The sequence below is a fragment of the Lampetra planeri genome, chromosome 78 (assembly GCF_965212315.1).
Source record: "Lampetra planeri chromosome 78, kcLamPlan1.2.h2, whole genome shotgun sequence".
In the NCBI taxonomy this organism is placed as follows: Eukaryota; Metazoa; Chordata; class Hyperoartia; order Petromyzontiformes; family Petromyzontidae; genus Lampetra; species Lampetra planeri.
In genome coordinates this window covers 4,298,611-4,312,467 of record NC_136183.1, presented here as the reverse complement: position 1 = coordinate 4,312,467, position 13,857 = coordinate 4,298,611, and the positions used below count along the sequence as shown (strand labels likewise).

Genomic DNA, 13,857 nt, shown 5'->3' with positions numbered 1-13,857 from the left:
CTAAAGCCTACAGCTAGGCCTAAAGCCTAGAACTAGGCCTCAAACTCTCCCTTCGTATCGTACCCCCGCCATTTCATTTTATTATAGCCATTCATTTGTTCGTTCCTACCAGCCCACCCCGCAGGGACCTGTTTCCCTGCTGGTCAGCCCTGTTGCATCTGCTGATGATCTGGTAATGGCTACTCAATGAGATGGCTGGCTGAGGTGCCATCTCTTGTTTTGCCGGACACACAGTTACAATAACAACAACCGCCATTCGCCACTAAGTGGCGGTCACGTCACCATGGCGCTTGTGCCAGGCTATGTGCACGGGGTAGACCCAGGTGCCATGGGTCGACTGACTCAGTTGACTGGCCGATGCACCATCTGTACCCCCGACTGTGCCAACACAGTGTACACGCACGCACAAAGTGTACACACACAGTTTGTACACACACAATGTACACGCACAGGGTACACACACACAGTGTACACACACAGTGTACACGCACAGGGTACACACACACAGTTTGTACACAGTGTACACACACACAGTGTACACACACACAGTGTACACGCACACAGTGTACACGCACAGGGTACACACACACAGTTTGTACACACAGTGTACACACACACAGTGTACACACACACAGTTTGTACACACAGTGTACACGCACACAGTGTACACACACACAGTGTACACACACACAGTTTGTACACACAGTGTACACACACACAGTGTACACACACACAGTTTGTACACACAGTTTGTACACACAGTGTACACACACACAGTGTACACACACACAGTTTGTACACACAGTGTACACGCACAGGGTACACACACACAGTGTACACACACACAGTGTACACACACACAGTTTGTACACACAGTGTACACACACACAGTGACGTCACCACTCATTAACTCGTCGGCGTGAGACGCCAGGGAAAGCTGTTCCCCGCTAGTGACGTCATGTCACCAAGATATTCAATCCCCCCCCTCCACGGCGCTTTTGACTGGCGGTTCATTAACATAATTTATTCATTAAACAGTCTCTATTCATTGCGACTGTATGCTAAATTCCTCTTCATATGCACATTCTTTTGTTAAGGCGCTCCTCCTCGCTACACCTATATAAGCTCCTAGCTTGATAATGTCTCATTCTTCGCCTGAGGACGGCTGCTTGCGTTGTGGCCGAAACGTCGTGAGAATTGTTTTATTATGTTTTATTATTTTATTACTTCCCTTCTACGTGACTTTACCGAAAGAACCAAGAAGATGAATCCCTGCAGTCACGAAAGCTTTAAATCGAAATCATTGCGACGGGTTCAGCAGCCAAGCCCAATCACATTTTATTCTTAGGTTTTTTCGGTAAAGTCACGTAGGTAAAACATCAAAATTAATGAAAATAAAATAAAAATTTTATTTTATTTTATTTTATTTTCATTAATTTTGATGTTTTACCTACGTGACTTTACCGAAAAAACCTAAGAATATGATTCCTTGCAGTCACGAAAGCTTCAAATCTAGAATTAAGCCCAATCACCCCACGTGGGCCCGGCTCATTAACATAATTTATTCAATTACACCGCTGCTTGTTGGGGGAGGGGATTGTGTGATGAACTCCGCTAGTGACGTCATGTCATCTCCTGCTGCCGCGTGACGTCACGATATATCCGGAAGCTGCTGCACCGCGCGCGCGCTCACTGAGATCCGAGGTGAGAAGTTGACATCGTGGTGGTTGTTGTTGTTTACCCAGGTAGAGCCTCGCTCCTCTCGTAGGGATATCAATTGAGTAGCAGCGAGTATGGAATCGATGTCCAGGTTGGAACATTACAACGCGGGGCCTAGCCATGCGGGGCCTTGCCTCCTGCCCTCGCCTGATTGCATTTGCTTTAATTATCTGCTCAAGTTTAATTTGTCTTCACCTGGCTCACTACTTTGAAACTTTGTTTCTTTTAAGTATTTCTACAGTTGTTTTATTATCCTACCAGGCCAAGCCCACTTGAGCTGCTATACCGCTCTTGTTTTCAGAAGCGACCAGCCCACAACAAAGTGGCTTATCAACGTGTGGAAATGTCTGTCGGTCAAATACTCTAAACGCGTGGTGATGTTGACTCTAAATGTGGAGGGGAAAACCCTGAGAATCCGGAGGAAAATCTACGCGACCACGGGGAGCGAGAGAGACACGCAAACTCCAAATATACAGGAGGGGTCGCGATCGAACCCACCACCTCCTGTAAACCAGGAGAGGCAGTTAACATCTCCCAGCCACCATGGTGCACACTCGAGTATATTCCACAATGAGTCTCAGCACTCTAATTCAGGAGCGTTCTGCCGAGTTGGTTTTGCTGATGCACCCTTTAGACCGATGAACAACTATTTTTATTATAATAGTTTTTTTACCCTTTTATCTGGCAAGAAAACTGACTCGTTTTTTACGAGGAGTCATGTTTGCATAGACCACAATACCTGCAGTCATAATGCAAACAAAAAACATAACTCTGATAATGTATGCACTGTCCTTGAAGTTGATTGGTCCACACCCGAGACAGCTTTCCTTAGAGCCTAGTCCCTCTCTCTGATGGTGCATTGTCTTTGAGTTGTGCGCATTTTGGCGTCATCTGGTCCAACACCATGTGAGACTAGGCTCTAAGGAAAGCTGTCTCGGGTGTGGACCAATCTACTTTAAGGACAGTGCATACATTATCAGAGTTATGTTTTTTGTTTGCATTATGACTGCAGGTATTGTGGTCTATGCAAACATGATTCCTCGTAAAAAACGAGTCAGTTTTGTTGCCAGATAAAAGGGTAAAAAAAATACAATTATATTTTTTTTATGGCAAATGAGATTCCAATGGTGTAAACTATTTTTATATTACCAATCAAGGCTCACAGAGCTGTTAGATCTTTTGTCAGAAGCCACCTGGCCATAGATGATAGATCAACGAAATGGCTTTTCACGTGGAAGATTGTAGCAGCCAAATAATCTAAATGCATGTTACTAAATGTGGAGGGGAAAATCGAAGGACCCAGAGAAAAAATAATCCGAGTGAGCGAGTGTACTCATTTGTGTTAGTGTACTCCGTGAGCGTGCTCTGCGTGCGCGAGTTCGATTCCAACCCTGACGCATTTATAATTGCAGTTTACATTTTTTAATTTTTTATTTCTCTCCCTGTAGTGGCATTGATTTTTCTCCACATTTAGAAACATGCATTTTGAGAATTTTGCTGCAATACATTTCCATATTATAACCCACTAAGTTGAGCTATCATTTGTGTCCAGGTCGATTCTGAAAAAAGAGCTATGCAGCTCAGATGGCCTCACCTGGTAAAATAAAAAATATTGTACTGTGTTTGAGGGTTTTTCAATTTAATTTCTCATTTAGCAGTTAAAGATTATGTTTCAGGAGGGTCCTGCATTCGACTGTTTGACCACCACCAAATATATTTTGAGTTTAGGTTTGGAAGAAAAACGGAAAACCCAGTGGAACACCAATGCCGACGGTGACGGCCGACGCCAGGATAGCGGCCACGGGCTTGAAGCGAGGGCAACCCGGCTCTTGTCCCAAGAAAGGAATCCGCTCCCCGCTGCCCTCCACGGTGGCTGCACGCTGAGCCCCAACTTTCCCAGGAGGTCGGTACCTGCAATACACTCGTGGCATAACACGCTCGACACGTATAGCTCCTGGTTACACACCTGGTGTCCGAGGCGACCCTTAAAGGTGACCCTCCCCAGCAGTCCCATCCCACTTCCACTTGCAGTGTGCAGCGCACGATCCGGGGCCTGTAGGCGGCCCACGTCAACCCCGACCACGCTGCCGTGTGTTGCACTCACGAGTGACGTTACTGCCCCCGTGTCTAGCAGAATCTGGGTACGCCAACCTGTTCACCTGCCCTTCCACGAGCGACGTGGCCCCCATTATTCCTGCCACCAGCTCCCACAGCCAGTCACCCGCCGTCGCCGCATTCTGGAGTGTTGTTGTCGGCATCTGCGTGGGGGTCACTCGCTCACCATTATCACGACAGTTTATTTGTGTTGGGGCCACGTCAATTGCACCCCTCCGTGGTCAACCTCTTTAGGGAGGCCTTGGTTTCGATTTAAAGCTTTCGTGACTGCAGGGATTCATCTTCTTGGTTCTTTCGGTAAAGTCACGTAGAAGGGAAGTAATAAAATAATAAAAATAAAACATAATAAAATAATTCTCACGATGTTTCGGCCACAACGCAAGCAGCCATCCTCAGGTGAAGAACATGTCTGTCGATAAGACAGAGTCTAAATGACACGTCTTAGGCTTGGAGTGTCTATTTAAGCTGTGAGGGAGGAGGAAGAGAGCCTTGACAAAAGAATTTGCATTTGAAGAGGAATTTAGCATATTTATGGTAAATGCAGGAATGCGAAGTGCTAATTGTGAAATGCGTGGGAGGTGGGCGGGGGGTTTTCAAAGTCATATTATGCCCGTGCATTGTACAGGATTAACAGCATCAAAGGGAGGGGGCAGGGGCAGCACCAACAAAGGGAAGGAATGTGAATAGTATGCAGCTGCAGCAACCAAACAACCACGTAAAAAACTAAAGTATAAACGTCATAGTATCATCAGTATACTAAATATACTCTCTAATAAGCTGAGCTACTAACAGTAAGTAATACATTACAATTCTATGTCGCAAAAAATATAATATGCTTCCAGCTAAACTTTTTTCCTTACATCAAACAGGTCTAACCCGTACTATATGCTGCCATAGACAAACCCAACATTAAATTATATACTGTATTACTATACACCACCTTATACATTGTTATATTACACTATGTATTATTCTACCCACCCTAATGTATATCACACTGCTATATATTCACTATACAATTACGATACTATATATTACCTTGTACATTGTACATTGTATTAAGCATATAAATGTTATGCAGGGAATGGATTCTTTGCTCTGCTACTCTCCCATTCTCATATTTCGTTGCTGCCTCTTAGTATCTTTCACACGACGGTCAATGGTACAGTGTATAATAACAAATAGCATAACATTTATATGCTTAATACAATGTACAAAGTAATATATAGTATCGTAATTGTATAGTGAATATATAGCAGTGTGATATACATTAGGGTGGGTAGAATAATACATAGTGTAATATAACAATGTATAAGGTGGTGTATAGTAATACAGTATATAATTTAATGTTGGGTTTGTCTATGGCAGCATATAGTACGGGGTAGACCTGTTTGATGTAAGGAAAAAGTTTAGCTGGAAGCATATTATATTTTTTGCGACATAGAATTGTAATGTATTACTTACTGTTAGTAGCTCAGCTTATTAGAGAGTATATTTAGTATACTGATGATACTATGAAGTTTATACTTTAGTTTTTTACGTGGTTGTTTGGTTGCTGCAGCTGCATACTATTCACATTCCTTCCCTTTGTTGGTGCTGCCCCTGCCCCCTCCCTTTGATGCTGTTAATCCTGCATAATGCATGGGCATAATATGACTTTGAAAACCCCCCGCCCACCTCCCACGCATTTCACAATTTGCACTATTCGCATTCCTGCATTTCCCATAAATATGCTAAATTCCTCTTCAAATGCAAATTCTTTTGTCAAGGCTCTCTTCCTCCTCCCTCACAGCTTAAATAGACACTCCAAGCCTAAGACGTGTCATTTAGACTCTGTCTTATCGACAGACATGTTCTTCACCTGAGGACGGCTGCTTGCGTTGTGGCCGAAACGTCGTGAGAATTATTTTATTATGTTTTATTTTTATTATTTTATTACTTCCCTTCTACGTGACTTTACCGAAAGAACCAAGAAGAGGAGGCCTTGGTGTTTAACCCTGGTGCTTCTCTCGCACGGGCGATCTGGTGACAGTCTCTCACGAGATGCCCCCATTGGTCGCATATATAGCACGCACGGGGAAGGGCGGTGGCTCCATAAGAGGCCCCTTGCCTACTTCCCCTTACCCTCCCAGTGCGCATTTGTTAGAGTTCTGCCTCTTATTGAGACACTCGCCTGGTTAGCCCCCCGACCATGGAGCATAGCCCTCCCACCTCGGACTGTACTATCTCCGCTGTAGACTGCAGCTTGGTAACATTCAGGTGTACTTGGGTTACCTCCTCGCGTACTTGGGTCGCATGGCCTGCGATATCTCCTATGCCGGTCTATATTCCTGCCACCCATCTTGGGGTTGTCTCACAGGGTCCCGGAGGCTCCCTCGTCCCCCCCCCTCACCTCCTCCTCTGGAAGAAGACTTGCAATGGTGCTATCCCGTCCCAGCCGTCGGAATTCCGCATAATCGCGAGCAAATCTCTCGCACACACACGTGCGAGTGCTCGGCAAGGGTGTTAGATAGGGGATATGGGCAGATCGCATCTGGCTGCCACCCCGTTGTGCTTGTCAGATACTGCTGAACTTTCTCGGCGGCGAGGTTATCGATGATCTCGGCAGTGTATCCCAGGCGTGCGCTCTGTGCTCGCAAGCGTGATTTATTTTTGTGCGCGCTCACTGAGATCTGAAGTGAGAAGTTTACATCGTGGTTATTGTTGTCATGGTGGTCGTTGTTGTTTACCCAGGTAGAGCCTCGCTCCTTCTCTCTTGTTGGGAGGCCGCTTTGGATTGCACCACTCTTCGATTTCACATTAACATGCTAATTTATTACATTAACATCACTAGCCCCGGCCAATTTTTTATGACCCTTGGGCTACACCCATTTCAAACCTTTTAAAAACAGTCTGCCTCAGCAGCAGACCATTCATTTTCTATCAAAGTGTTTTTTTTTTGCATTCTGACCACAAGTATTGTGGTTAATGCACACATGATTCCATGTAAAAGGTTTCAGGTTGGTGTTTTAACATCTTAACACCTGTTTTGTTGCCAGAAAAATGGGGAAAACCTATTCTCATATTTTGGTACTGGCAAAGGTTCCATGATGAAATATTACAGTATATTAGAGGTGAGCCGTGTGTTTGCAGAGAGGACAGTAAGGAGCCGGAAGTGAATGAATTTTGTGGCAAAAATGCAGGCCTGATTATATGTAAGGATAATGTGGTAAATGAGAAAAAATATAGCAGCAGCGGGGTGTTGGAGTGTGCAGGTGTTACAGGTGTTGAAGGTGAACAGGTAAGCTAAAAATTGCGTGAAAACATAATAACTTACCCTTGAGTACACATGGACAATTTGGGGTGTGTAGGTTTCATAGTGTTGGCGCAATTTGGTTCTCAAAAAAACACAGGAAGTCTGCTTTATTTATATACATTTAAACTCATCTTGGAATGTTTTGTATACGGTTTCTCCACATTTATTTCAGTAATTTAGTTTATTGGGAATACAGTACAGTACTTATTTCAATTGTGATGTATATTTTAGTTGCCGTTTACCTAACCCCATTATTTAGGTAAGGCTTACGTTTTAAATATCGCCATTTTACCTTTCACACGGCACTTTCCAAGAATGTAACCTCCTCGCTATTCAAGGGGCTGCTGTATTTTTTGTCCATCAGCTATAGCACAGGAGTACGGATTTTCAGCAGGAACTAAATCTCTGCTTTCTTGGTGTAATTACGGCCTATAGTACCATAAAGAGGCTTGGGGTTTTGGATTATTTTTAGTTTTAGATATCTCTACCTCTGCTCACATTCGTTGAGGATTTTTATGATTTTAGGCAGGCCCGTCTAAACCTGTGTGACCAGGAGTCGGATCCCTTTCCTGTTCAACATGGCTTGTTGCCGAAATTCCCTCTGGCCCCATGCATTACATTACGTAGCATTTTCAAATAATGATGTGTTTTGAGAAGCTCACAATGGCCCTATAAAAAATTGCATTTCATACAGAAACAATGATACGCTAATCGATGCCTGGCTGAAGTCAAGGGATTGTCCCCTGCTGGTCAACTTTGTTACGCATGTTGATGATCTGGTCATGGCTACTCAATGACATTGAGTTGGAGAATCTTGTTCTGTACCTGGAGAATTCCATGACGAAATGGGGCCTTGCATATGTTCTACAAAAAGATCACCTCCCTGGGAAAAGCTTGACTTAACGCTTTCGTGACTGCAGGAATTCATATTTTTTGGGTCTTTCGGTAAAGTGACGTGACTTTACCGAAAGACCAAAAGAACACCTCCCTGGGAATTTAATGTCATACAACACTGCACCTGCTCAGCTCTCCATGAATAATCAGGTCGTTCTACACGTGGTGGAGGAGCTCCTATACCTGGTTAATGTGTTCACGACCAGCTCTGGTTTGGCATCCAAAGTCTCACTTCAAATTAGTCTAGCGGCATTCTTTCATTAGGCTCTGTAACACTATGTGGAAGCTGCCTGGACTTTTTTACATACAAAGCTGTGAGTGTCCATCGCCAAGGTCTAGTCCATTGCAAATGTCTAGTCCATTGCAAAGGTCTCGTCAAAAAAACAGGCAATAGTCTACATTATAGACTGCCAGTACGCTCACCGAGGTTAAGAACCAGGCTACAGTCTACATTAGTAGGTTTTTTTCTTCTATTCACTTTATTTGTATTATTATTTTCTATCTACGTGACTTTACCGAAATAACCAAAGAATATGAATCCCCGCTATCACAAAAGTTTTAAGTCAAGATTTTCCCACGGAGGTGATCTTTTTGTAGAACATATGCAAGGCCCCATTTCGTCATGGAATTCAACAGGTACAGAACAAGATTTTATAATAATGGAAACAGTCAGGAAATTAACACTGCACATATGCAGCTGAAGTTAGATCTGTTCATCCTTGCGTTCAAGCTCATCTGAGCCTGGCTTCACACCTCTAAGTTGCAAATGAACATTAATTTATACATTTCTGCATAATACAAATAATATTTTTTTCAACAGCCTTTGCTATGTTAGCAAATTTTTCTTAAATAAATATTCCTGTCGTAGCTAGACAACCGAAATTGTGTGCTTGGAGTTTTTGGTAAGCATTCATTTTGAAGACACGAGGGTATCCAGGCATATTTATGACCATTGGCCCTCTCATTGTGTGCCTTAACAGCCCGCGTGATGAATTGGGGAATTATTTTCACTATATCATGAAAATATGAATAAGTATAGATGTGTATGTCATGTGTGACTGTGTATATGCATTCCTCTGTGCCTTGATACTGACGTAGATGGTGTGGATATGTTTTTCTGTCTGCAACTGACGCTTCCTCTTACTCTTCTTCTGCAGAATTGGTCTGATGGAGCAAAGGGACTCGGCGCAGCTCGGTACAAGAAGGAAACAATGCGACCAGTATGCAGACAGCATGGATCGTACTGGAAGTTTGACACAGCACCAGAGAACTCACACAGGAGAGAAACCATTCAAGTGCACTGTGTGTAACAAGGCATATGCACAGTCATCAACTCTTCAGATCCACTAGAGAACACACACGGAAGAGAAACCTTTCAAGTGCAGTTTGTGTGTAAAGGTATTTTTAGGTTCATCTCCTCTGAAACGACACCAGAAAACACACAGGGGAGAGAAACCCTTCAGGTGCCTTTTGTGCGATAAAGTATTTGCAAAGTCATCATATCTTCAAACACACCAAAGAACACACACGGGAGAGAACCCCTTCAAGTGCATTGTGTGTGAAAAGGCATTTGCAAAGTCAAAACTTCTTAAGAGACACCAGAGAACACACACAGGAGAGAAACCCTTCAAGTGCACTGTGTGTGAGAAGGCATTTACAGAGTCATCACTTCTTAAAATACACCAGACAACGCACACCGGAGAGAACCCCTTGAAGTGCACTGTGTGTGAGAAGGCATTTTCAACGTTGTCACATCTGAAAACACACCAGAGAATGCACACAGGAGAGATCCCCTTCAAGTGCACTGTGTGTGGAAGTGCATTTGCATGGTCATCAGATCTTAAAATACACCAGAGAACGCACACAGGAGAGAAACCCTTCAAGTGCACTGTGTGTGAGAATGCATTTGCACAGTCATCAAATATTAAAATACACCAGAGAATGCACACAGGAGAGAAACCCTTCAAGTGCAGTGTGTGTGAGAAGGCATTTGCAACGTTATCAAATCTTAAGCGCCACCAGAGAGCACACACAGAAGATAAACCCTTCAAGTGCACTGTGTGTGAGAAGGCATTTGCAACGTTATCAAATCTTCAGAGCCACCAGAGAACGCACACGGGAGCTAAACCCTTCAAGTGCACTCTGTGTGAGAAGACATTTGCACGGTCATCACATCTTCAGAGCCACCAGAGAACACACACAGGAGAGAAACCCTTCAGGTGCACTATGTGTGAGAAGGCATTTGCACAGTCATCACATCTTCAGAGCCACCAGAGAACACACACAGGAGAGAAACCCTTCAGGTGCACTGTGTGTGAGAAGGCATTTGCAACGTTATCAAATCTTCAGAGCCACCAGAGAATGCACACGGGAGCTAAACCCTTCAAGTGCACTCTGTGCAGGAAGGCATTTGCAACGTTATCACATCTTCAAAGACACCAGAGAACACACAGGCATCAGATGATCCTCAAGGAGCGGAGTCTGAAATCGGCTTGTGTAAATCCAAGTGCTGCAATGAGCCCATCCCTGCTGAAAAAAGAACCAGAATTTAATTCTAGCTTGGACGCAATAAAATGTGTCAAGGTGGATTTTGAAGAGGTGAAATGTGAAGAAGTGATGGTGAAGAGCGAAGAAGCGATGGTAAAATGTGAAGATGAAGATTCAACTTCAAAATCGGACCTTCACATCGATGGAGGCAACGTGAAGCAGGAGGAGAATTCTGACTGTGAGGCAGAGCGAGGCAACTCCCAGGAGTTTGTGGAAGTGGAGGTGTGGGTGGACTTCTTAGACAATACTAAGTCAAATGGAGACCGGGTAGATGTGTAAGCTTGAGACAATGAAGCTCCAAAAGATGCACCTTTGTCACAGGCCTTTAATTAAAATAACGTGAAGTTGCACACTCAATTCCTAGGTTCAACCTGCAGAGTAAGAGCAGCCAGTATTTGCGGACCTGTGGGTTGGGTAGATCTCTAACCAGGAGCCAGAGCCAATAAGCTCCGAAGCATTCTCTATGTTATACTATGTTATAATAATTTTAGCATTTGTATGGTGCTTGCTTAATCGCCTCAGCAACTCAGTTGTTTTGTATCATCTCGTCACAAACACTCGAAGAGTATGTTGTATATATGCCTTTTCCATAAAATTATATCGAGTGATCTTTTTCTATTTTTTTAATAATTTTGATTGGGATGTAGAGCTGTGGCATGGAAAGGGTGAGTCTCCCCCCTGCCTTGCCACGCAAAAGACAGCTGGAGGATAATTACTCACAAGCCTGCTGGGGAAGTCATAAAATGTAATTTAAAAGATGGCAAACCCAAGGGGGGGGGGCTAATGAGATTCTTCTAGAAATCCCCAGTTGACTTCAAGAGAAGACCGCCATAAAGGAAAAACCCCACAATAAAACAAAAGACAAAAACAGCAGGGGTCATGAACCTCCCTTGGACAGCGAAATTCACCCAAGGGCAGTTAATCATTACGAGTTAACTGGGGTTTTTTAAATACAACCGTAAGGTTTGAAGCTTAGCTATATCTTCAACCTCAGGATATCAAAATATTACTTGAGAATAAGAAGCACGGATCCCTGGCAATACAGACTGGGAGCAAATGTTAATTAAACCCTCGTAATATCCTTGGTAACAACTATGGTATACCACGAATCTTGGTTAAGCAAGAACAAAGTAATTATGAAAGTATTAGACTTAGGGTCATTCAGAAGAGATAATGCGAAATATGTCATTCACACACGACCAAGATAATATGTATTCCACGGGATCAGAGCCTCGCCAACCACCTTTGTCTTCCAGTCGCTAACACAGTACATGGTCAGTTTAACACGTAGGCTTTCGCGACCAATATTAGTCAAATGTGTCGTAACCCTCCACCACCCGACGCTGCCAAACAGTAAAAAAATGTGTCGCGTTTACCAAGACATAGTTCACTACTTTAGCCCACCAGTGTGTTGACGAGTGATTCAACATCATTTAGAATTTTGAGTACGTTTCGCTGGTAATTACATCCAGCATCATCGGGCAATTTGCCAGAATGATGAGGCCCTCCACTCGCTCCCGGTCTTAAATAGAGCAACAGGGTGACGTCATCTTTTAGCTAAATTTGGTGCAGTGATTCGAGGCGGAGACGGGGAGGGAATTGTAATTATATAATTGACTAGCCTTACTACCTGGCCTCGCCCGGGACTTGGATTCACCACGCCTGGCCGCCTTTGTCTCCCCAGTGGCGATGTTCACACACCACACCAGTTACTCGTTTGAGGCTGAGTCGACCTAGGGGAGGCCCAGGACCGGTTCAAATAATCGTCACCGGTAGTGGCCGTGAGCGGGAATCGAACTCTGGTCGCCGGGTTCGTAGCGCAGCGCGCGAATCGCTACGCAGTCGCTGCCCCCCCCCCCCCCACACAGGATAAAGACAAAGATCCCCCGTGTAGCCTGTGAAACTGTAGGGCGCAAGTGCTGTTAATGAGCACCTATGAAGGCCGGCACGGCACACGAGGGGGTGGGTGGCCAGCACCACGCCCGGCCACCTTTGTCTCCCCAGTGGCGATGTTCACACACCACAGCAGTTACTCGTTTGAGGCTGAGTCAACCTAGAGGAGGCCCAGGATCGGTAGAAATAATCATCACCGGTGGTGGCCATGAGGGGGAATCGAACTCGGGTCGCCGGGTTCGTAGCACAGCACACTAACTATTACACTACAATGCGTTATGCTTCGACATGCGTGGGTCACATGACAGATTTGACGTCACAGCTCACCGTGCAAAAAATATAGGCCCCCCCCCCCACAAAAAAAAGTTTATTTTTATAATTTTTGGATGGTGTACAGTCTGGAAATTATCCACGTGGCAAGTTTGTTGCATGTCGGGAAGTACGCTAAACATTTTAAACAGACACATAATCACAACTTTGCCTTTTATGTGTAACTAGCGGTAAGTACCCGGCGTTGCTCGGGCGAAAAAGGCAGACACACACATGGACTTACACACAGAGATCGACCCACACATATAGAAACACATCGACTTAGACGCACATGTAGTGGTGGTGTTGACGTGCGCCGACAGTGATAGATCACGGGGCGGCACGGGGTGCGGGGTTGGGCACGCGATGTGGGCGTGGTGTGGACGCGCGCGCCGGGAGTGAGGGATTATGGGGCGGCGCGGCGTGGGTGGTGAGGCGCGCTGACACGAGGTGGGAAAAGAGGATCGTAGCCAGCGCCCAGTGATTGGTCAAATGGGATGGGTGCTCTCAGCGACGTCCGCAGGAGGGGCATAAAGGGTGACGCGTGAGAGCACTCGTGGTTGTTGTTAACCAGTTGAAGATTGAAGACGGAGTTGAAGAAGTAGTGCCCTGAGACCCCTAGTCCCGCCGTCCTTGTCAGGACCGGGGCCCTGTGTGGCTCGGAGGCGAGACCGTGGGACCCGTGGTCCGACGCCCATGTGGGTCGGGACTGTGGGACCCAGGGTCGAGACGGACACCCCGGCTGGGTGTGTTCCGAGAGGCTACGGGGCGTAAGAGCCCGTGCTGGTGTAGCCAGGAGAACCGTGTGGGTTAGGCTGGTGTTAGCCACCCGTGTAACTAAGTGGGTGTTGGTCACCCGTGTAACTATAGTTGGTGTTAGTCACCCGTGTAACTATAGTCGTTGAAATAAAAGAGTGTGTTACCCGTGAAGTCGTCTCCCGCCGAGTTACTACATTACAACTGGCGTCAGAAGTAAACCTGTCTTCAAGAAGAATGGATACTAGGAAGACTACCCGTACCCACGAGCGAGATCGGGAAGACGACGGCGTACTGGAGACACCAACCTCGGGAGGAGAGGACGAGGA

The 13,857-nt window shown here is 45.2% G+C and overlaps 2 protein-coding genes across 2 annotated transcripts in view; both read left to right on the top strand.

Moving 5' to 3' along the window:
• The window catches only part of LOC144738160 (uncharacterized), a 443,570-nt gene that overhangs the window by 312,760 nt on the left and 116,953 nt on the right, over positions 1–13,857 (top strand). The gene's annotated exons all lie outside the window — the stretch shown is intronic.
• On the top strand, positions 1,609–13,702 carry LOC144738177 (uncharacterized). The gene is made up of 3 exons (XM_078621171.1): positions 1,609–1,704; positions 3,448–3,622; positions 9,181–13,702. The coding sequence occupies exon 3, from the start codon at positions 9,797–9,799 to the stop codon at positions 10,847–10,849; it is 1,053 nt and encodes a 350-aa protein (XP_078477297.1). The 5' UTR covers positions 1,609–1,704; positions 3,448–3,622; positions 9,181–9,796; the 3' UTR covers positions 10,850–13,702.